This window comes from Acipenser ruthenus, chromosome 2 (genome assembly GCF_902713425.1).
Source record: "Acipenser ruthenus chromosome 2, fAciRut3.2 maternal haplotype, whole genome shotgun sequence".
In the NCBI taxonomy this organism is placed as follows: domain Eukaryota; kingdom Metazoa; phylum Chordata; class Actinopteri; order Acipenseriformes; family Acipenseridae; genus Acipenser; species Acipenser ruthenus.
Genome location: NC_081190.1, coordinates 10,499,524 through 10,524,452, shown reverse-complemented (window position 1 = coordinate 10,524,452; position 24,929 = coordinate 10,499,524). Strand labels below are relative to the sequence as shown.

The 24,929-nt window shown below is 41.1% G+C and overlaps 2 protein-coding genes across 3 annotated transcripts; one reads left to right on the top strand and one right to left on the bottom strand.

Moving 5' to 3' along the window:
- The first annotated feature begins 1,198 nt into the window (after positions 1 to 1,198).
- Positions 1,199 to 19,414, top strand: LOC131697769 (transitional endoplasmic reticulum ATPase). 2 transcript variants are annotated; one of them, XM_058989005.1, is made up of 17 exons: positions 1,199 to 1,386; positions 4,577 to 4,688; positions 5,194 to 5,366; positions 5,710 to 5,852; positions 7,339 to 7,469; positions 7,744 to 7,875; positions 8,396 to 8,498; positions 8,783 to 8,916; positions 9,372 to 9,507; positions 9,670 to 9,782; positions 10,171 to 10,335; positions 14,372 to 14,494; positions 14,643 to 14,855; positions 15,279 to 15,587; positions 15,919 to 16,074; positions 16,522 to 16,673; positions 18,770 to 19,414. In XM_058989005.1, the coding sequence occupies exons 1-17, from the start codon at positions 1,370 to 1,372 to the stop codon at positions 18,873 to 18,875; spliced, it is 2,418 nt and encodes an 805-aa protein (XP_058844988.1). In that variant the 5' UTR covers positions 1,199 to 1,369; the 3' UTR covers positions 18,876 to 19,414. The 2 variants fall into 2 exon arrangements, with proteins under 2 accessions (XP_058844988.1, XP_058844985.1); XM_058989002.1 differs by having other exon boundaries at positions 1,200 to 1,386; positions 16,519 to 16,673.
- A 2,852-nt stretch (positions 19,415 to 22,266) lies between these two features.
- Positions 22,267 to 24,878, bottom strand: LOC117966192 (protein huluwa). Its single transcript, XM_034911771.2, has 3 exons — positions 24,638 to 24,878; positions 23,876 to 24,080; positions 22,267 to 23,427 (listed from the first exon to the last, which is right to left on the bottom strand). The coding sequence occupies exons 2-3, from the start codon at positions 24,057 to 24,059 to the stop codon at positions 23,261 to 23,263; spliced, it is 351 nt and encodes a 116-aa protein (XP_034767662.2). The 5' UTR covers positions 24,060 to 24,080; positions 24,638 to 24,878; the 3' UTR covers positions 22,267 to 23,260.
- Between the last annotated feature and the right edge of the window lie 51 nt (positions 24,879 to 24,929).

The window sequence follows — 24,929 nt, the reverse complement described above, 5'->3', positions numbered from 1 at the left end:
TGTGACAAGGTGGCGCCAGGTCTAAACCCTGTCTGAAAGGGATTGTCACCTGAACTTTCGTGAAACTATTGCAAACTTCATCTGAAATATCAAATCTGAAAGGTATCATTAAAATATCATGTGTAAAGAAAACATACTTGTAGACTTCAAACAAAATCCTTATTCAAGTATTTTGATAAATATACATTACTCTGCAAAAAGCTTGAATACATTACTTAGCAGTAATGTGTGGTCTAAACTACTCCATTACTGTAAAGCAACGAGCAGAATTACACCATGGATGTAGAGAGAGGCAAATAATCGTTAGCATTCATCAAATAAACCATGGGGGGGGGGGGGTATCCTGGCCTGTCTTAACAGGGTTGTAAATATAGAAATTCACTGTCTTCAAAGCTGAGGAACACGAAGCCACTTTGTGTCTTGGAATTTGGTTTCAGGAGACTAGGTCTCGAGCCACTGCATGGCACACCAGGTGAGACGTGGGGTTTGACACAGCAAGGTTGCTCGAACTTATGCCTCCTGGTCTCTGAAACCAGATTTCAAGCCCCTTCCTGAGAAATTTAAATCCCTCAGAAGTAAAGAGACAGGTGAAAATGTACCTGAATGCATTCAGTTAAACCACAAAACAAATGGCTCAGGGAATCTGGAGCCATACTGTCACCTCATCTAACCACATGTGGAATCCCTATGTACTGACCACAATTGATTGGATGAGAGTGGATTTGTTATGGTGGGCTGGCATTTAGGAGCTGCTAAAAACCACCAATTTATTCCAGGAATTTGACTGGGATATCGTGTGCACAATACTGTAGAAAGATCAAGGTAGAGGTAATATTGCTCAATCCCCACAGAAAAAAATACATAGCATGTATAAAGTGACAGCTTGTGCAACCAATCAAAAAAAGACATGTCGCTTTGGGGGCGTCCTCTGCAACACTTTCTGACAGAAACTGATAGGTCGGTCTGGAAATAATCTAACCAATACTGTTACTGTTACTTGGTAGAAAAATAATCTGCAATCTTGGTTTTGTTCAGGATTGGCTGCTTTTGTTAAATTTCCAACGAGAGCCTGGTTACTATGTAGAAATAAGTGACAGTGTATTTTTTCTGATTGGCAGATACTTTTTTTTTCTTTTGGTTATTTAACCAGCGAGCCAATCGTTTGTCGGTTGCTAGGCAGAAAAAAAAAACATTTTTTTTCTGATTGCTCGGTGTAGTTTCTTCGCATCTTTGATATGTGAGCGAGCAGAACGGCTGTGGATTCAGTTTGAGAGGAAGAGAGGGCAGTAACAGGAGGAGGCAGAGTAACAATTTATAAAGAAATATCAAGATATACGTCGTATTTGTATAATTATTCAGAGGAGCAACAATGGCGTCAGGGGGAGAGTAAGTACAAATAAACGACACAGAGTCGTGTGTATTTAAGGGCAGGTTATTCTTAGTTTCTTAAAATGAATTTTAAGGAATCATCGTCGATGAGGAGATTTTACCTCGGTGTACGGGAGGAGGAGTAGAGAAAAAAAAAAACGTTTTTAACGTCATTATTGTTTAAAGTCCAACATATTATTTAAAAGTTGTTTTTTTTGTAATAGACCTGTATCATTTTACACAGCGTGTGTTTACTTTTTATTTATGGATTCCTGAGTTAGTAACACTGTGACAACGGTATTGAATATAATCACCATTGATTTTGAATGAGCAATGCGGATTGTGTGTGTGTGTGTGTGACTGTCATTAAAGCCGTGGGCTACTTAAACCCGTGCTAACGGCATGACGAGGCTTGGGCCTACCGGCACCATGAACTGGCAAAACATGACTGGAGAGTAATGTTAACCGACAGACATTAGCAATAATCCCTTTGTATGTGAAAGACCCATAATAGTAGTTGTAGTGGTAGTCAAAACTTTTGTGCATACATTTCCTGCCTTGATCGTAAAGGAACATACCCATGTCTTGGCAATAAAGCATTGTTACAGTTCAGAGCAGAGAATGACGGCTTTTATTATCCGGTTATTTTTTTTTAATTTTCATTTATTTGGCGAATTGTTTTGGCTGGCTTTAATGGGTTATTATTTAGAGCATATTCTTTGTCATCGATGGTTGTTTTTATTAATCGGCAGTGGATTTTTGATAAACGACGTATTAGTGATTGTTATGTGTACGTGTTTTTCCTGTGCTGGAAATGTGTTTTTTCGTGCACTGTGTTGCGCTTTCGGTTTCTGGTATTTTTTGCTCTGCATTGTCATCAGGCCTGGTTCCTCAGTCCAGGCGTCCTCTTTTAAATTTAAACACTTAACACTTCGTAACAATTGTAATTATTCTCCCGGATATTCCTTATTCTGTAGATTTCCAAAGTAGGCCTATGATGTAGACGAGAATTAATATTTTAATTCAACCAGTAGGCAAGTTATTTTTTCTGGAAGACACTAACATAAATTGCATACATGTTTATTTGACATATGAAGTTTCAATCAACATATTACAGATAGAGAGAAGGGTCGAGGTGTGTGTTTTGATGTGGTAAAGCTGACATTTACTAGCGCTGTTATAAAAGAACAAAAGATGGCCGTGGACCATAATATTCACACATCTGAATGCCACGGTTTCAGATGTAGCTTTATTTCTGTTTTGTTTACGTGCATATATATGCAGATAAGAAGTGAGTGTTTATTTTAAAACGGGAATGGTGATGAAAAGGGATAGGAGGTAAACTTCGCATTCATCATAGGCCTTGCGCCATGACTTTGCAAACACACAACAGTCTCGAACTCCACCTCCTTTAACCATAACGAGGTTGGGTGATTCCAGAGAACACAATTATAAACTAAAACGATTCTTTCTCTGGCTCAGTGGCGATTCAGTTATTTGTATTTTATTCTGTGCCATGTGTGTTGCAGGATGCTTGATGTAGGTTATTTTGTTTAATAGGTACTTCATTTCCTGCTTGTGGACGGCGCAGGTGACACACAAGCTGCCTCAGTCATCTGCAGTAGACTAGTATGTGATGGTTGCAACACTCGAGCATCTGTCGAGCAGTTCAGATGCTGCATCCCATGAAGATTCATTATTTAAATAGGATCACAAACTGCCCCACAATTTGATATAAACCCCTGCGCACATATGTATTAAATTCAGTTCTAACAAGTGTTTAATTCTAAATACAGATGGACTGGGAGGTAGAGTGTGTGAATATAAAAATGTTCTAATAAAATAAAAATAATTAACATTATACATTTTAGTAAAATAACTGTGGCGTTAAAAACAAACCCTAACGAAATAGTTGTATTATGCTTGCTGACAGTACACCCCTTGCATTGAGCTGACCTTTACACTAGGTTTGTTTTCTACTGTAACAGTATTCACTGGGAAGGGATTTTCCATAGTCTTTGTTTTGGGTTGGGCTAAACACCTTCCTGCTGAGGTTGTAAATTGCATTGCTTCTGATCAGTGACTTGTTGAGCCAGAGACAGAATGACCTAATCCCTTTAACCTTGGGGTGTTTCATATTTTAAAGTTACTGACGTAATTGGATTTATTTTTATAGACCTCTCATAAAAGCTTCCCAATATTGAATATGTTTCTGCATCTTGGAAAAACAGCCGTATTGGCTCAACCTTTGCCGTTTGAATAGAGTAATGTGCTGCTGAGTGTTTAGTTAATAATCAAGAGAACAGCTGTTCAATAGGTGTGAATAGGCAGCTCTGGATTTGTTCAGTATGCGTGATAGGCAGCTCTGATTCAAGCATTCAAAATTCTAAAAGGTATTGACAATGTACCCAGGGGAATTTTTCGACCTGAAAAAAGAAACAAGGACCAGGTGTCACAAATGGAAATTAGATAAAGGGGCATTCAGAACACTTATAGGAGACACTTGTTTACACAGAGAATTGTGGGAGTCTGGAACCAACTTCCCAGTAATGTTGTTGAAGCTGACACCCTGGGATCCTTCAAGAAGCTGCTTGATGAGATTCTGGGATCAATAATCTACCAACAACCAAACGAGCAAGATGGGCCAAATGGCCTCTCGTTTGTAACCTTTCTTATGTTATGTTCAATGTGTGTGAAGGCAGCTCTGATTTTGACAAGAAGATGCAATGTATTTGAACCCTGTTGTACTTCCACAATATTGAAAAGGGGATCCTCAGTATTCAGAAAGAATGTGTGTTTGAAAAGGCAACATACTGTCATGCTGGGACCTGGGTCCATCAGCCTGATGTCCAGCAAGTCACAGTTGGCTTCAGCAGCTTTTGACTATCAAAACAAGCAGTTTATATTTGTAGGACAACCCTAATGTCCGACATGATTATTTGAATTGCAGTAGATCATTTGAATTTTGCCCAGACTTGGAGGCAGGTCACTTGATCTTGTGACCTGACTTGCTCTATTTCAACTTTGATGCAGTTAAATTAGTATTTCTTTTTTTTTTCTTCTAAATTCTACTTAGTATTTTAATAAGATCTTATATACTTGGAACCTAAGAACAGTCAAACAATTGACATTCTGTCACCTGTATGTTACAAGTGGTTTGTGCTTTTAATATTGTGAAATAAACATGCATTTTGTCTTTTCTTCCCAGTTCCAAAAGTGACGATCTTTCCACTGCGATTTTAAAACAGAAGAGCAGGCCTAACAGGCTGATTGTGGATGAGTCTATCAATGAGGATAACAGCGTGGTTTCGCTTTCTCAGGTATTCGGATATTAGTATTGCATTGTTTTGATAAAATAGTGATAAACATGAACCGATGGATACAGGGTATTTGTAAAAGCTTCCCATGAAAAAAACCTGAACTCTGTGGGTGTTGACTCTAAAATGTGATCTTCATTACTTCATGATTTAGGGATGAGGTGATGTACTATTTTATTTAACTTCCTAGGATATAATATAGTAGGAATGTGTTATTTCTAGCAAATTTGCTGCATGCTTATTTGGGACACATTTACCATACCTAGAGGTTAAACTATTAAAAGGAAGTTGTTAAACACCATATTTTATCAGATGTTGGTGTGTACACATTTAGCCCGCCTGTAACTGAAATCTAGGCTACAACAGGCTGAGTGATGTGCATTTTAGTATAATTTAGTGAGGCGAAGGTTTCTTCCTATCCAGCTTGAGTAAGACAAAGAGGCAAATCAAAGTTATTTTGCCGAAGGTATAGTTCATATAGATGTAAAACGTTTATTTCATGTTTTAGGCAAAAATGGATGAGCTGCAGCTGTTCAGGGGAGACACGGTGCTGCTGAAGGGGAAGAAGAGGCGTGAGAGTGTGTGCATCGTCCTCTCCGATGATACCTGCTCCGATGAGAAAGTGCGCATGAACAGGGTCGTCCGCAATAACCTGAGGGTGCGGCTGGGGGATGTCATCAGGTAGGACAGGTCCAGCACTGCAGGTGTCGGATACACACCTGGAATCAGTCCATGCAGGCGCAGTTATCCTGTAGATATTTTGTATTCAGTTGTGGCTGTTGATATATTCACAGTGGCTACAAATCGTGCTTGTGCCACAGAAAAGGCAGTGGTCCCTCAAATTTAATTACAGCGATATGAATTCCACATGAATTCATGTTTTTGCTGAAAAACAAATACTCAGTTTTCTGACTATTACTTAAGATAATGAGCTGAATTTTTTTTGTATGAGTTTGTGTTAGTTTAGTCAGATTGTGTTTGTTTTTTTCTTCTGATGTATAAGCCTTTTCTTCCTCGTTTCCAGCATCCAGCCATGCCCCGATGTGAAGTATGGTAAACGTATCCATGTCCTCCCCATTGACGACACTGTGGAGGGGATCACTGGTAACATCTTCGAGGTTTATCTCAAGCCATACTTCCTGGAAGCATACAGGCCCATCAGGAAAGGTAAATACTTGCCTGTTGGAACCAGAGTGGCTGCTCTTAGTGCAGAAAGAGCGCCTTTAGATCACAATGCTCCCTTTGCTTTAATCTTAGATTTGCTGATGGACTGCTTTATGAATAATACTAATATTTATAATAACATGCAAAAATAATCTTCACAAACATACTGTGCTGCAAATTGAACAATGTACATTTCATTGAGTTGTTTTATTGTCGTATTTGGATCTGGGTGTGGCAAAGTGGTAATTAATAGCAGGTGTATAGCAGGTGTGGTGCGGATGCAGTAATCCCAAGAACAAACAGACAACAAAGTACGGGTGAAATAGTTGTTTTAATGATTGTAAATTCAATGGTCTGATGACCAGCCAGCAAATAATAATGAGCTGGTAAAACAATGTGTATTGCACAGAAATGAAAAGGGTTGCAGTCCCGTAAACAATAAGCACAGTACTAAACACACACAATTAGACACACACATGATCACAGGTCCAAAGTGAGTGCTCACAGTGCTTGTGGTGAAGTACAATATAATACGTGCTATAGTGGTGAAACAAGTGCTGATAACAATGTTAATCGTGACTGTAGTGCAGTGTTGATCCGGTTTTGTGCAGCCCTTGGCGACAGCTCCAGATTCGTGTTTAGCCGTCTAGTGCTATATAACAAAACACACAGTTACTAAACAGACAAACAAACAAAACACTCATAAACTCTTTCTTTTTACTGTGGGAAATCTCCTGGTCCTTTCGGTTGCTCGTATCTCTCAAACCCAAGCGAAGGAAAAGATTTACAATTCTCCGGCCCCTGTATGCGATCATGCATGACCCCTTGGTAAACGATTACAGCTGACTATTGCCTGCAGCTGCTACCTCGTTTACCTTCCGGGTCAATACGTTCCTGCAACAGAGTCTTGCCTACTTCCAGGCTGACTGACTTTCTGACCCAGGAAATGAACTGTCAGGCCAACCCGTCCAAAGCCTTTCCCTTTCCCTTTCCTTTACTTAGTGCCCTCACAGGTCGGGAGGGAGATTTACAACCAGAACTCAGTATATTTCCGTCACACTGGGGTACAAATGTAATCTCCAATGGACAGCTCAAAGAAGGAATTCTAGTTTACTGGGATGGTGGTGTAAAAGTTCTAACCTGAAATCCAAATGAAACAAATCTGGAGTGCAGTTTAAACCATACATATTTACATTGCAGAAACTCAAATGTTAAACTGCATGATGATCAACAGTGTGAAGCCACTGTCCTTATGATTACTGCAAGGCACAGAGCTGCCTGTGGTGTTTTTGTCTGTTTGTTTTTTTAAGATGTAATCCAAGTTATAGAGGGTGGATCCTGCAGTTTAATTGAGAAATGACTTTGGAAATGTATGTTGCTATGCGAGAGAAGCTTGGTGTAAATGGTATTATTCCAGTACTATTATGGTAGGCACAGGATATGTATTGTGCTGGTTGATCAGCTGAATTGCTTGCTTTTGTCTTTGTAGGAGATATTTTCCTGGTACGAGGAGGAATGCGAGCTGTGGAATTCAAGGTGGTGGAGACAGACCCCAGCCCATACTGTATAGTGGCTCCTGACACAGTGATTCACTGTGAGGGAGAGCCCATTAAGAGAGAGGTAAGGAACAGACGCTGGTATGAAATACATTCATATTATAAAGAATATTTATTGGGGAATCTTGTCATTGAGTGTATTTTTTGGATCAGATGGATAATCTAAAATGCTGCAGATCCCATAGCACTCTCCAGACAGCAGTTGTATTAACCCCAATGCCTTGGCCCCACACTGCCCAGTTTATTAGTGCATGGCTGCTTTGGCAGGAGTCGCAGCTCACCGGCGCACTCTGTCTTTAATGTAGCACAGCGCTCACTGGTGTGCTTTCTCTCCGCAGGATGAGGAGGAGTCTCTCAATGAAGTTGGGTACGATGACATTGGAGGAGTGAGGAAACAGCTGGCCCAGATTAAGGAAATGGTGGAGCTCCCTCTCAGACATCCTGCACTTTTCAAGGCTATTGGAGTCAAGGTAGGTCCTCCCCAGGAGGAGGTTAGGAGATCTCTCAAATTATTTGTCAGTCTGCCATTTTAGATGAAACTGATCTGTGTGTATTCTGATTAAACCCTTAGATTTGAAACGCACAACCCAGTTGGCTAATGCAATGTCACATGTCGCCAAAAGTAAAATTGTGCTATTGCCCATAAACCCACCGGTCAGAAATCAATGATGTCACTCGGGAGTAAATTGTCAAAACACTAATACCCAGTGACCTCATAAGATTCATAAAAAATATATAAAATCTAAAATGCATACTGCAGTTTTCACCTTGTAGTGGAAAACTATTGCCCACTGCGTTAAAAAGGCAACCTTGAGAGCAATATAATTTTTTTAATTTTTTTGTCTCATCAATATTTGTTTAATGTGGCTGAAATTTGAGCCTGTGAGTAAGTGGTCTACATGTCCCATTGACCCAATTGCAGTGTTTCTTTGCTATGCCCCTGAGGTTTCAGGCCATTTATTAAAGGTCTGTCTTCTCCTTTGTGCGCAGCCTCCTCGTGGTATTCTGTTGTATGGACCCCCTGGTACTGGCAAGACCCTGATTGCTCGAGCTGTGGCTAATGAGACTGGAGCTTTCTTCTTCCTCATTAATGGTAGGGTTCTGATCATGGCAATGCAATGGTAACATTATATAATGCTATGATTGATTATATGAATACAGTAGCACTGCACAGCAATTTGTGAATGTGTTTTTTAAAAGGTGTAATCTGCAGGCTTTACAATGTAGTATGCAAGATTTGGGGCAGGGAAGTTTTTCTGTGGTCTTTGGATTTGGGAAGGGGTTCAGAGATTGGAGTTGCTGGCCCTGATTAGCTTGCTGTATGAGGGCCTGATGGGTGTACATAAAGATCTTCCCCTAATGCTTGTGTTTCTGCAGGTCCTGAAATTATGAGCAAACTAGCTGGAGAGTCCGAGAGCAACCTGAGAAAAGCATTTGAAGAAGCCGAGAAGAACGCCCCAGCCATCATCTTCATTGATGAGCTGGATGCCATTGCACCAAAGAGAGAGAAGGTGGGTGCTTTGCAGTATCTAGTTGTGCTTTGCTGGTTAGAGCTTAAATGCAAGAGGCCACACACTTGGAGATGGTGCCTTCCTTTTGTATACAGCTGTATTCTACGATTCTCTTGATAGTCTTATAGCAGTCAAATAAAAATGTTTTTGTTTTTTTTGCCATGTTGTAACCTCCAGCCATATCTCCTTCCATATATCTTGGACAAATATGGGGTTCTTGACCCTCTGATGTGTATTACAGCTGCCATATTTTCACTTGGTTGTCTTTTCCCCCCATATAAACAGTATTCTACAGTTATATTTTCATGTTTGAGTAAGGGAGTCGTCCAGTAAAAATGCATTTGGTGGTGTATATTGGGATCGGAGCAGTGGTTCTTGCATGCTGTGGTAGATGAGTAATTCAGGGGCTGGTTTTCGGTGTTTTGCTGACTGCTTCCTGTTGCTCTGTCCTGTAGACTCATGGAGAGGTGGAGAGGCGCATTGTGTCTCAGCTGTTGACTCTGATGGACGGTCTGAAGCAGAGGGCACACGTCATTGTCATGGCAGCTACCAACAGGCCAAACAGCATTGACCCAGCCCTCAGGCGATTTGGTAAGACTTTCCCTTTCGATCATTAACTGCCCCAACATTTCCGTACTGAACTAATAGAAAAGGGACTTCTGTGTCAGTCCAGGCTCAATGTCCTAATACAGGGTGTAAAGATACTCTATCCAGATTGATCAAACCATTTTCCACCCTCCCCTCCCCCTAAAGGTCGCTTTGACAGAGAGGTGGATATCGGTATTCCTGATGCCACAGGACGACTGGAAATCCTGCAGATTCACACAAAGAACATGAAACTGGCTGACGATGTTGACCTTGAACAGGTAGGAGAGATGTTTTATATTTAAGTTGATGTGGCATTATAGTTTGTTTACTTGTCTGGTAAGGTTAAGTTCAAATGGCACTAGAAATATGTTACGTCTCCTATTGTGATTGAGTATGTTTACACAACTTTACAGTCGCTTGCATCCAACGAAAAGGTAACTAAACTTAAATGTGGTTGATCATTTCTTGAGTTGAGCTGAGTGGCTGTGCTAGGAACCCAGTGTTTTGGGTTTTTTTTGCATTTAAAACTACAATATCATAAATTTCAGATGTAGTAATTACAGAACTAATGCCAAAATGGAACTTTGCCTCACTGAAAGTTGTTTTCCTTGCACTTACGGTGGAAGTGGTTGGCCTGTATTAATGTTCCTTGGTGTGTGTCTGCAGGTTGCTAATGAGACCCATGGTCATGTGGGTGCCGATCTGGCTGCTCTCTGCTCAGAGGCTGCTCTGCAGGCCATCAGGAAGAAGATGGACCTCATCGACCTGGAAGATGAGACCATTGATGCCGAGGTCATGAACTCGCTGGCAGTCACCATGGATGACTTCAGGGTAAGGGTGCAAGGGGTTTCAGTCTGTCTCCTGTATAAAAAAGCCACTCTGACCTTTTATAATATATAAATAAGAATAATGAAATGCAGTGTAACAAATTGGTGGATATATATATATATATATATATATATATATATATATATATATATATTAAACACCTTTCCCCATTTGAATCCCTGAATCTGGTCTGAAATTGGTTCCTGCTGGGGTCTGCTAGGGTGTAGTACTGATGATAGAGAGATGGTAGCTTATGGATGGAGTTGGGAGCCTAAACAGATTGGATCTGGAATAGTGGTTAAGAATTTGTGTGTTGTGTGGTGTTTTATTTTCACACGCGCTGTTTATTTTACACACGCTGTTTAAAAGTAATTATTCAAAGTAAAACAGGTTTAAAAGGCACTGCATATCAACAGGACACTCGGTACTGCATCTCCAACCCTGCCCCACCCCTTGTTTGCTGTATTTATCACACCTCTTCATAGTCATGCATACTGATACATCATCTCCTGATCACTCGTTTTATCACCAAACTCCTCAATAATACGATTATTATTTTATTACTATAACATCTCAAAAAGCTTGGCAGATGTCTGATATTCTTTGAGCGCTGGGTACGGAAGCAGCAACAGTGGTTTGCAGAAGTATTCTCCCCCCTGCAAAGTTCTCACATTTTGTTGGCACCTGAGCGTACTCCACGACGCTTTCAAATTAGAGTATAAGCATAAGTATTCAACTCCTTTGCTACTGCAGCCCTAAATCAGCTCGGGTGCAAATGATTTGTTTGAAAGGTCACAAAATTAGTGAAATGGCTTCAGCCTGTGTGTTCTCAAAGTGGTTTAACTTGTAGATAATTTCCCTCAGGTATATAAAGACTGTCAAGCTGCAACCCACATAGTGATCCAACAAAGCAACCATGAACACCAAGGAGCTTTCGAAACAAGTCAGGGATAAAGTGGTAGAGAGGCACAGAGCAGGAGAAGGGTACAAGAAAATTTCAAAGGCACTGATTATTCCTCTCAGCACAGTGAAGTCCATCATTAAAAAGTGGAAGATGCATCATACCTCCCAGACACTACTCGGATCAGGTCACCCTCCCAAACTGAGCAGCCAAGCATGCAGGAAACTGGTTCGGGATGTCATTCTGAAGCCAACAATGACCTTGAGAGAACTGCAAAGTTCTGTGTCTGAGATGGGAGACAGTGTTCACTCATCATCAATAAGCCGGTCCCTACACAAAGCTGGCCTGTATGGACGGGTAGCAAGAAAGAAGCCATTACTCAAAAAGCCTCATCTTAAAGTATGTATAGAGTTTGCGAAAAGCATGTAGATGATACTGCAGATGTGGAAAAAGGTTTTGTGGTCAAACCTTTCAATCTAAATTCCAAGCTTTACATCTGGCGCAAGCCCAACACTGAACATCACCCAGTCAACACCATCCCAACTGTCAAGCATGGTGGTGGCAGCATCATGTTATGGGGATGCTTCTCTTCAGCAGGGACTGGGAAGCTTGTCAGGATAGAGGGGAGAATGGATGGTGCAAAGTACAGGCAAAATCCTTGAGGAAAACCAGTTTGAGTCAGCCAAGACTCTGAAACTGGGGAGGAAATTCACATTTCAGCAGGACAATGACCCGAAGCACAAAGCCAAAGCCACACTGGAGTGGTTGAACAAGAAGAGAATTAATGTTCTTGAGTGGCCCAGTCAAAGTCCTGACTTGAATCCAATCGAAAATTTATGGTGAGACTTTAAGATTGCAGTTCATTGACCATCCCCAACAAACTTATCAGAACTGGAGCAATTTTCCCATGAAGAATGGGCAAAAATCTCACCATCCTACTGTGCAAAGCTAGTAAAAACCTATCCAAAAAGACATAGCAGTAATTGCTGCAAAAGGTGCTTCTACCAAGACTTAAGGGGCTGAATACTTATGCAACCAGTAAATTTCATTTTGTACATTTTCTAAGTTTTGCTGACATTTAACCTCCTCATAGAACTGTTCAGTTTAACCACTACAGCTCAAGTTTGTTTGAAAAACTGTGCACACATTATTTGTAATTCAACAAAATGTGACATTATTGGTCGGGGGTGAATACTTCTGCAAACCACTGTGTGTTGTTTTTTTTGTCTTATCTCCAATGCAGGGACTATGTACAGTGCCTTGCGAAAGTATTCGGCCCCCTTGAACTTTGCGACCTTTTGCCACATTTCAGGCTTCAAACATAAAGATATGAAACTGTAATTTTTTGTGAAGAATCAACAACAAGTGGGACACAATCATGAAGTGGAACGAAATTTATTGGATATTTCAAACTTTTTTAACAAATAAAAAACTGAAAAATTGGGCGTGCAAAATTATTCAGCCCCCTTAAGTTAATACTTTGTAGCGCCACCTTTTGCTGCGATTACAGCTGTAAGTCGCTTGGGGTATGTCTCTATCAGTTTTGCACATCGAGAGACTGAAATTTTTGCCCATTCCTCCTTGCAAAACAGCTCGAGCTCAGTGAGGTTGGATGGAGAGCATTTGTGAACAGCAGTTTTCAGTTCTTTCCACAGATTCTCGATTGGATTCAGGTCTGGACTTTGACTTGGCCATTCTAACACCTGGATATGTTTATTTGTGAACCATTCCATTGTAGATTTTGCTTTATGTTTTGGATCATTGTCTTGTTGGAAGACAAATCTCCGTCCCAGTCTCAGGTCTTTTGCAGACTCCATCAGGTTTTCTTCCAGAATGGTCCTGTATTTGGCTCCATCCATCTTCCCATCAATTTTAACCATCTTCCCTGTCCCTGCTGAAGAAAAGCAGGCCCAAACCATGATGCTGCCACCACCATGTTTGACAGTGGGGATGGTGTGTTCAGGGTGATGAGCTGTGTTGCTTTTACGCCAAACATAACGTTTTGCATTGTTGCCAAAAAGTTCGATTTTGGTTTCATCTGACCAGAGCACCTTCTTCCACATGTTTGGTGTGTCTCCCAGGTGGCTTGTGGCAAACTGTAAACGACACTTTTTATGGATATCTTTAAGAAATGGCTTTCTTCTTGCCACTCTTCCATAAAGGCCAGATTTGTGCAGTATACGACTGATTGTTGTCCTATGGACAGAGTCTCCCACCTCAGCTGTAGATCTCTGCAGTTCATCCAGAGTGATCATGGGCCTCTTGGCTGCATCTCTGATCAGTCTTCTCCTTGTATGAGCTGAAAGTTTAGAGGGACGGCCAGGTCTTGGTAGATTTGCAGTGGTCTGATACTCCTTCCATTTCAATATTATCGCTTGCACAGTGCTCCTTGGGATGTTTAAAGCTTGGGAAATCTTTTTGTATCCAAATCCGGCTTTAAACTTCTCCACAACAGTATCTCGGACCTGCCTGGTGTGTTCCTTGTTCTTCATGATGCTCTCTGCGCTTTAAACGGACCTCTGAGACTATCACAGTGCAGGTGCATTTATACGGAGACTTGATTACACACAGGTGGATTCTATTTATCATCATTAGTCATTTAGGTCAACATTGGATCATTCAGAGATCCTCACTGAACTTCTGGAGAGAGTTTGCTGCACTGAAAGTAAAGGGGCTGAATAATTTTGCACGCCCAATTTTTCAGTTTTTTATTTGTTAAAGTTTGAAATATCCAATAAATTTCATTCCACTTCATGATTGTGTCCCACTTGTTGTTGATTCTTCACAAAAAATTACAGTTTCATATCTTTATGTTTGAAGCCTGAAATGTGGCAAAAGGTCGCAAAGTTCAAGGGGGCCGAATACTTTCGCAAGGCACTGTATATTGCTCAGATCCGCCCCTTTTCTTTTTTCGGCTCCTATCGGTCTCATTCGGCCATTGAAAGGTTTTTCTCGGCTTTTTCCGGAGAAAAAATGACTAGAGACCTGTACTTGACGTCTTTTTGATGTCAAATCAGACCAGAAAGGGAAAATTGTAATGTCGGACCTGGTCCGAAATAGGACTGCAAAGGGTTAAAGTATAATGGCCTAGCTGGTTGGTTTAAACCCTTCTTGATATCTCTATCTTTCTATTTTCAGTGGGCTCTGAGCCAGAGCAACCCATCAGCCCTGCGTGAGACTGTGGTGGAGGTGCCAAATATCTCATGGGAAGATATTGGTGGTCTGGAGGATGTCAAGAGAGAGCTGCAGGAGCTTGTACAGGTAAGAGACATCCATTAACATTAATGGATGCTGATGAATAGCAAAGAGAGCCAATGGGAAATGGATAGTAGTAATAAAAACATTTATTAAGTGTTGGTTCTGTGTATACTAAAGATGAACTGAAAGGAATGTAATTCGTTTTCTCTAGTACCCAGTGGAGCATCCAGAGAAGTTCCTGAAGTTTGGTATGACCCCCTCCAAAGGCGTGCTGTTCTACGGGCCTCCTGGTTGTGGTAAGACTCTACTGGCCAAAGCCATTGCCAACGAGTGCCAGGCCAACTTCATCTCCATCAAGGGGCCTGAGCTGCTTACCATGTGGTTCGGAGAGTCTGAGGCCAACGTGCGTGAGATCTTCGACAAGGTAAAGAACCTGGGAGGAGGGCCTGTGGGTCTCCCAAAGGAAAAGTATAAGGGATGGAGGGAGGGGTATTGGTGAAATCACTGCACCCCTTAATCTTTGAAGACCACAATATCACTTTATTTGTGTATACTGTGCTGTTCAGAAGGTGGTCCATGTTAAGTAGTTAATATAAAAGCAGATCCAGAATGGTAGTCCTATTATGTGGCCCATTGTTTGGTGTCCCCCACACCCAAATTATGGTGCAGATTTTTATTCGGATGCATGTATCAAAAAGTTTACTTAAAATAATTACATTTTATGTAGCTTGGGCATTTACATAGGTATTTAAAAATAAATACCCCTCCAGCTAAAAGGTGCTGGCTTTTATAATTGTTTTAAATGAATTAATTTTGCTCTTGTTAAAACAATCCCTCTCCTCTGCAGGCCCGTCAAGCTGCCCCCTGTGTCTTGTTCTTCGACGAGCTGGATTCCATTGCTAAGGCTCGCGGTGGGAATGTTGGGGATGGTGGTGGAGCGGCAGACAGAGTCATCAACCAGATCCTGACTGAGATGGACGGCATGTCCAGCAAGAAGAACGTCTTCATCATTGGGGCCACCAACAGACCTGACATCATCGACCCGGCCATCCTGCGACCCGGCCGACTGGACCAGCTCATCTACATCCCCCTGCCTGACGAGAAGTCCCGTATTTCCATCCTCAAGGCCAACCTCAGGAAGTCTCCTATTTCCAAGGCAAGGCACGCTCTTGTTTTTCCACACACAGCATCAACTGTTACCTGCTAGGTAATAGATTTTGCAAAGTTGCCTTGTTTAATGACCACGTCAAACTTCATCTGCTGAAGGGACCTGAATTTGTCAATGTTTGAATTGCTGTATGGCCTCCGTTGTACATTTGATCCAAAAAGTAAACCTTTTCTACTTTGTTTCCTCACATTTCTACAGTTAAACATGTTCTGATCTGAAAATGTATACCTTTTGAGGTATATTTAGGTTGTGTCGCCCCCCCCCACCCACCCACCCAATAAATATCTGATATGGTGCTTTTATCTTGCACTCTCTTTAGGATGTAGATGTCGATTTCCTGGCCAAGATGACCAATGGCTTCTCTGGAGCTGACTTGACAGAGATCTGCCAGCGCGCCTGCAAGCTAGCCATCCGAGAGTCTATTGAGAATGAGATCCGGCGGGAACGCGAGAGGCAGACCAACCCTTCTGCCATGGTGAGCGTTCAGCAGGTTTCACAGACTGGAATAGCATTACCTGTGGCGTAAAGGAGCGCCACAAGCCTACAAACTGGCAAACCCTTTTGGTTTGCTTTGTAATTTTGACTATTTACAGTGTACCAGGGTTATTTCCCCTGACTATTCATTGACTAGCAATAACTATTTCACATAATTATTTCACATTGTATTTCTCTGGAAGATTTATTTTGCGATACTTTAGACTTCTGAATACCTAAGATAATTGTAATAAAAATATACGGTTGTTATTACTGAAACTTTTTTAATTTGAGTTAAAATATTGGCTGTACTAGTCCAGAGACGACTAAGTATTTCGTTTTCTCTCTGAAATGTTGCTCCTCTTCACAGATTTGAGGAAGCCATTGTCTCTTGTTTTTGCCATGCCTTGCTGTGTTATACAGTGTTGTCTCTGCTTGCTTACAGGAGGTAGAGGAGGATGACCCCGTTCCTGAGATTCGCAAGGATCATTTCGAGGAGGCCATGCGTTTCGCTCGCCGCTCTGTCAGTGACAATGACATCCGCAAGTACGAGATGTTCGCACAGACCTTGCAGCAGAGCCGCGGATTCGGCAGCTTCAGGTGAGTAAGGACTGGACTAAAACAAACATCCCCTCCAGTTGCTGTGTGCACGATTTGTACCACTTTTAACTTTCCAGTCTGTATTTTATAATGCCTTGTTTTTTTAAATGAAGTTTTGGTAGGGCAACTTGAACTCGCACTAAAAATGAAAATAAAAAATTGTGATCGAAGGGGATTTGAATGACTGACTAGCCACAACTTTTAGTTAAGGATCAGTAACGGGTGTTACAGTAATCCTCATGAAATCTTCCTACATCCTGTAAACCTTTAGGCAATATCCATTTATATTGTATTAAATGTCCCTGGATATTTGTAATTTGGTAGTTTATTTATTCCAATCACATACAGTGGCTCTCAAAAGTATTCACCCCCCTTGGACTTTTCCACATTTTATTGTGTTACAACATGGAATCAAAATGGACTGAATTTGGAGTTTTTGCCACTTATCAACACAAAGTCCATAATGTCAAAGTGAAAAATAAAATCTACACATTGTTCTAAATTAATTACAAATATAAAACAGAAAATAATTGATTGCATAAGTATTCACCCCCTTTGCTATGACACACCTAAATAAGCTCTGGTGCAACCAATTGTCTTTAGAAGTCACATAATTAGTTGAATGGAGTCCACCTGTGTGCAATTAAGTTGTTTCACATGATTTCAGGTTAAATACACCTGTCTCTGGGAGGTCCCACAGTTGGTTAGTACATTTAAGGTTAAGGTTAACCTTAACCATAAATAAGGTTCTTCAAAAGCATCAATCGGGTAGGATATAAAAACATTTCCAAGGCATTGAATATCCCCCAGAGCACCGTAAAGTCCATTATTAAGAAATGGAGAGATTATGGCACAACTGTCAATCTGTCTAGAACAAGCCGTCCTCAAAAACTGAGTATCCGGGCGAGAAGGGCACTAGTCAGGGAGGCCACCAAGAGGCCTATGGCAACTCTAAAATAGTTAGTCTTCCATGTCTGCTGGGAGACACTGTGCATACGGCAACAATAGCCCGGGTGCTTCACAAAACTGGCCTTTATGGGAGAGTGGCAAAAAGAAAGCCATTTGAAAAAAACTCACATCAAATCTCAGCTAGAGTTTGCCAGAAGGCATGTGGGAGACTCTGAGACCAAGTGGAAGAAGATTCTATGGTCTGATGAGACCAAAATAGAGCTTTTTGGCCTCAGCGCTAAGCGCTATGTTTGGCGCAAGCCTAACACCGCACATCATCCTGAGAACACCATCCCTACCGTGAAGCACGGTGGTGGCAGCATCATGCTGTGGGGATGCTTCTCTGCATCAGGGCCTGGAAAGCTCATGAAGATAGAGGGCAAAATGGATGCAGCAAAGTACAGTGAAATCCTGGAGGAAAACCTGCTGAAGTCTGCAAGAGACCTGGGACTTGGGAGAAGATTTATCTTCCAGCAGGACAATGACCCCAAACATACAGCCAAAGCCACACTGGAGTGGCTTAAAAACATAAAGGTCAATGTCCTGGAGTGGCCCAGTCAAAGCCTGGACCTCAATCCAATTGAGAATATGTGGAAAGAGTTGAAAATTGCTGTTCACCAAAGGTCCCCATCCAACTTGACGGAGCTTGAGCAATTTTGCAAAGAAGAATGGGCAAAAATTGTGTCCAGATGTGCAAAGCTGGTAGAGACTTATCCAAATAGACTCATGGCTGTAATTGCTGCCAAAGGTGCCTCTACCAAATATCGACTCAAGGGGGTGAATAATTATGCAATCAATTATTTTCTGTTTTGTATTTGTAATTAATTTAGAACAATTTGTAGATTTTATTTTTCACTTTGACATTATGGACTTTTTTGTGTTGATCAGTGGCAAAAACTCCTAATTAAATCCATTTTGATTCCATGTTGTAACACAATAAAATGTGGAAAAGTCCAAGGGGGGGTGAATAATTTTGAGAGCCACTGTACACAACTATGGACTTTTTTTTTAATATAGCCATGTTTTTCAATAAACTTTCCAGTCCAATAATTTCCTACTAGTTGGGTGTGATCAAATGCAGATATTAAATGTTTGGTCATAGGCCAGTGATCACAGATTCTACAGTTAGCTGTGTTTCTCCTCCCCAGATTCCCCACCAGTAACCAGGGAGGTGCTGGACCAAGCCAGGGCTCTGCTGGCGGCACCGGCGGCACCGTCTTCAACGAGGACAACGACGATGACCTGTACGGTTAACCTCGACCCCGCGGTGGACCAGAACAATCCATACAAACCAGGCCACGCTGTACAAAACTACAAGCAGAAAACAAATCCACATTTCTATGACCTTGTGCTTACTGTGTTTATATATTTTTTTTTTCTTAAATACCCCCTAGTTTTTCTCTCCTCCTTCTCTATCTCCCCGCCCCTGTCAGAGGAAGCATGTTGCTGCTTGTATCTACACTCTGGTTTTTTCAAAAGGGTAATAATTCCAGAGCCAAAGGATCTTTAAGTATGGGGGAGTATTTAAGTAGATAAATACACAGTAGAGGCTTCATTCTCAGAACTGTCTTTTAAATTCACAACGTTACATTGTGAGCCGCTTTAGTGGGGTACAACGCTAGCCTGTAAGGAGGGAAAAATAAAATTGCTAATATGACTTTCATTTTTTATGGCGGTAGCATATAATGTATTCCAAGTTTGAAAAAAAAAAATAAAAAAATTAAAATGGTTTAAAAATAAAAAATAAGAATCTTAAGAACTGAAAATAAATTAACTACAGTGTCTAAGAAGAATGTGTGTTTCTGTGGGATTTAAGTAGCAGATTTCTGTGCTCCTTTTTTAGATGGAGTTTTTTGTGGTATGTTTTTTATTTTCTGCTTTTCTGAGATTTCCACGACCTAGGTAGAGATTTAACAAACATTTTCACGTTTTTTTTTATTCCTTCTCCCACCCCCCCCCCCCCCCCAGCAGTTGTGAAAAAAGATATACAATTAAAGACATTTTAAAATCCAATCAAGTTCATGTTGTGGGAATGTGCAGTGTGCATCGCAATACCTCGGGCACAATCCAGACCTTCTTGCCATTTATCCATATTACTAGTGCTTTTTCACGGTAAAATTGCCTATTTCATGGTCTAAAACCTAGTATCTCAAGATTTCACGATTTTAATAAGTATTTAATAAAGCAGAAGAAAATCGTTATCGCATTCAAAATTTATAAGTTTCTCAAGTTGTACAACAAATGTTCTTTAAATATTTAAACGCTTTCCTTAAAAACAGTAAATGTTAAATTGTATTTTATTTATTTATTTATGCTCACCTTTTCTAAACATTCTGTTTTCACCATCAGTGAATTCATACACAAAATAAAAACATAAATGTAAGAACAGACATGTGCAGTTTGCCCTTGTACTGGACAGGGTGCTCTTTAGCAGAAATATTTCTGATCTTTGATGCCGCTGATTTACCGCAAGCAAACTGAACTGGCTGCTAGGTTCCTCAGTGCAGTGTGACGGGTAAGGTTTCAAGAAGGCAAACATTTGTTGTATTTATTTTTAAGTGCTAAATATGTATATTTACATTACTCTTTCAAAAGTGGGAATCTGCATGGGGAACTACGTATTACATGGCAAGGGGGAAGTTTATACGGAAATTGTGAAGTCCGTGTTAACCATGGGGGAAAAAATGCAGCCTTATTTCTTACCATTGCTATTACAAAATGCAGCCTTCAAAATACATCTTAAGTGTGCCAGTTACATACCCCGTATATTTAAAACTAGAGCTATTGGGTACATTGAAAAGTAAATCGCAGTGAAGTGGAAACACCCTCCAGCTACACCTCACCCAGGCCATCCAGTTCAGCTATACCTGGGGGATAGGTAGTGGAAACACCCTCCAGCTCAGCTATACCTGGGGACAGGCAGTGGAAACACCCTCCAGCTACACCTCACCCAGGCCATCCAGTTCAGCTATACCTGGGACAGGCAGTGGAAACAAGGCATTAAGTTAAAAAGTGCATTTAACAAAGGACAAGACAGAAGTAAACTCCCAAGGAGAACAAAAGGAGGGGAAGGGGACTTTATACACTACAGAAGAACCTCAAAGTTATAACTCCCTCATAAGTTAGGAATTGACCAATCACACCACCTGACGCCAGGAGCAGGGCCCTATGTACTGTAATATGAGTCAGAATCAAAGATATTTCACTCTTTGGATAATCCTGCTCTATGTGTTTTTGTTATTTGGGGTTCAACTATACCTACTTATCCCCCAGTAAAAAAAAAAATATACATATATATATATACAGTATATTAACCACCAGTCCATCTATTAATCAGTCTGGACTGCATTTGAACTAGAATTGGGTCATAAATTATTATTAATTTCTTAGCCGACACCCTTATCCAGGGTGACTTACAATTGTTACAAGATATCACATTATTTTTACATACAATTACATTATTTTTAGGCATTACTTTTTTACATACATTTACCCATTTGTACAGTTGGGTTTTTACTGGAGCAATCTAGGTAAAGTACCTTGCACAAGGATACAGCAGCAGTGTTCCTCACCTGGGACTGAACCCACGACTCTCCGGTCAAAAGTCCAGAGCCCTAACCACTACTCCACACTGCTGAACATAAATGCAGAACAATGATTATGTGCAGTCTGTTTAATCCCACTCAGACCTCTGCTTTCTAAAAATCAATAGATAGTTAAACTTATGGACTTATATAACAATGTGGGGATATTAATTGGGGTCAGACACAAAATGATGAGCAGCCTCCTTGATCAGTAGAATAGTTAGAAATTACATTTAGAAATCTACAGAATGTTTGGGGCAATGAAGGTCAATCTAGACTTGGAGGTGTTGGGATTTTGATTGGATGTAGTTTAAGAGTTATAACAAAAGAATGTTCAAGGTTGCGTTTTTGAAAAAAAAAAAAAAAAAAAAAAAATCTTCCAGGACCTAAAATCCATCAACATGCACACAAGCCTTTGGGAATTTATGGAGAGATCACGTTTAACCCTTTGTGGGCAACACATGGAAACTGGAAGACATTCAGTATGTTAATAGAGACCCTTCAATGATGAAATGTTCTGAGTAAATTGTGAGAACAGGCAATGGAAGAGTCTGCGGTTCTGTGAGACACTGGGGTCTATTTCAATGGCCTCAATAGGATATAAATACTCTCACTGTTTAACATCACAAAAAAACAATTACAACACAGTGGAACAAGGGACGCAAAACAGCAGGTTGATGCATTTTAAGGTGGCTGTATTAAAATGAGCTGCTATTAAAATCAATAATCCTTTCCAAACTGTAGACCTATAAAACAGGTCTAACAAAAAACGAGCTCCACTCAAAACAGCAGACCAGCAAGTCAGCCCCTAGTCATGGGCACACACTTTCTGTAAATAAGCCAAAGATGTTTTTTTGAGTATTTTACAATACAGTACCAGAAAACCTTTTTTCCAGGATAACCATGGGATTGGTGGTTGTTGGAAACTAGAGGGATGTAAAATGCTCTTTAAAAAAATATCAAGCTCTGGCCAATACCAGTAGGGTACAGGCTGATCAGATCAACCACTACATGCTGAAAAAGTGTGGGCAGATCCATACAAAACAAGACACATTGCAGCATTTATTTATATGATAAAACAAATCTTTTTTATTCTGATTATACATTATTACATATACCGGTAATTAAAATATACTCTTTAAAATACATATTTACAAATAACTGGATTACATGCTGCGCTGGTTTTTTTTGTACTTTTTTTTTTTTCGTATTATGAGTGCCAAAACAACACCAGTAGTGCAAAAAGTGCATTTATTAATAAGAAAACACCTCAGACCAAAGAATTTTCTTAATCAGAATGGGGGGGAGGGGGTGGGAAGACAAACAAAAAAATTACCTGAGTGAGGGAGCACCAAATTAAACCCCTCTGAAGCGAAGCGTTCACTACAAAATACATCCATTAAAAAAAAAACAGTGAATTTAATATCTGTCCTTTTCCAGAGGTGAAATAATTTAAAATTATAAACTACAAACACATTTTGTATGGATCATTCGTGTGCATTACAAATATATTTTCTTTAGACATTTTAAGTGAACTATTATTTTTTTTTATGTATTTTCTGTGTGTGTGTATATCTTAAAAAAACAAAAAACAAAAAAAAACATAATTTGAGAACTGAACAATGAAAAAAAGTGAATGAACCACAAATAGATTGTGTGTGGCCAATTAGTGTACATTACAATTTTTTTGCCATTAATTTTCGTGATATTTTATCTTTTTTTTCTGGGGTGTACTCCTGTAAAAAAAAAAAAAAAAAAATCTAAAATTCAAAAAACAAACCAAAAAAAGTAACTGTGATTTTTTTTTTTTGTATTTAGCTTCTGAATAAGTGATTAAGATCTCGACAGAAAGATGATGCAGGTGACACTTTGATCAATAGGACAATCCGACTGTGTGTCGAGTCTCCATCCCAGCTGTAGGGAACCCTAGAGGTCCAGCGTGTGTGTGTGTGTGTGGGTGCGCGTGTGTGCGAGATGCAGGATCGCTGCTCTCCACTGTGCATTCACCCAGTGTTCAGTGCAGTGCAGGATGAGAGTGTTCTATTAACACAGCGGTTAAACCCAGTACTGTCTGGAGCAGAGCACCGGCAGTTGTTCCATGTGTTTGCGCATCTGCTTCCGTCTATTGTATCCGGGGTCATAGTAATCCCATTCCAGCCCGGAGGCCCAGAGAACACTGGAGCAGCTCTCACTGTCTGAGGACAGGATGCGCAGGGAGATGCCTGGAGGACAGAGAGACAGGAGATATGATCAGTGCCCAGTCAGTTACTTTACCCTTCACCACAGCTCAAGAGCACTGAAGATCAGTGGACATCCTCCGATGCCACGTGCAGGTGTGCTACAGAGGATGCCGATGAGCTATTGGCCCCTGGAGGAGAGAGGCCAGCCCTGCAGGTCTGCTTGAGCTCACCAGCCACCTGGCCAGTATGGTCTGCTTTAGCGTGATGAGGTGACAGTCTCTGCTGATTTTGCCCAGCAAAGATTGTCAGCCTTGCACAGCCAGGACCTGCGTTCCCCTGGCTCCTCAGTGCCTTTATGAAAATGTATTTTGCAGTTATTAAGATTGGTCACTTTAGATCATTAAAATCATGCTGTCCTCAAGGGCTAGTCATTCCCCGTGTGGATGGTGGATAAAAACACAAAGCCAGTCTTGGCAAGCGCGAGTCTGACCTGCACTGGCCCCGAAGTCACTGTCCAGCCCTGGCCCCAGGGTGGAGGAGTTGCCCGAGTGGACGAAGCCATTCTCCTCGCGAGGGATGCTGCTGGCACACTCGAACCGGACCGAGTCCACCGGGGGGCTCATGATGCGGATGTGCCGTTCATTGTGCAGCCGCATGGTGCTGCTGCGGTGCATCTGCCTGGTACCTGGCAAACCCTGCGTACATACAATCGGAAACTGCAAGGTAACTGAACTTACATTGTCTATCTGTAATGAATGTCAGAGCTGCACCTGAAACTGAACACCTGTATATTTATTTAAACAGCCAGTACATGTGAGGGATGACAGCCAGTATTAGACATCATGCCATAACCTTAATGGCCTTTATTTCCCATGAAGTTTGAGCCTGAGACTGAAATATCCTCCCTTCCCCATTGCAGTAAAACTGGTCTTTTTTATGTCTGACTTTCTTTGGAGGTTCCCTTGGTGGAAGTTTAAACCTGGAGAGGAGCTATCCCTATCAACATTAGTTTGACCTATTGATTGCCTACCCACTATTAAATCTGTTGTGTGTTCTGTCCTGTCATGTAGATGCTGCTGTGTTTATAAATACAAGCGTCCCTTGAAAGGTTACACTCCCACCATAAGAAAACAACTAATCAAAACATAACTACCACTGACAGGTAGCTCCTACTGTGGTACTTTAGTTTGCTGGTTTTCTGTGTGGAAATATGAACTGGAGGCAACGGTAGGACTAACGTAACCACACTTACCCGTTGCACAGTGATCTCCGGCGAGTTTGGAGGGACGGGGTGAGGTCGTTCTGTTTCTGAATCGCTCGAGAAAGGTACTATCTGATGAACACCCGCTCGCCAGTCCGATGAGCTGTTGGTATGAACCTGAGTCCTGCGAGGCAACTCGGCTCTTGTTGTAGACGCTGTAGTTGACAGGACGGCTAGTATGGTGCTGGGTGGCCTCAATGAGCCAGACCCTTCTCCTGCGGTCCCGTCTGGTTTGTAAGCTCTACCCCTCGGTCCAGGTTCGCCCCGATTCTCTCCCGAGCTG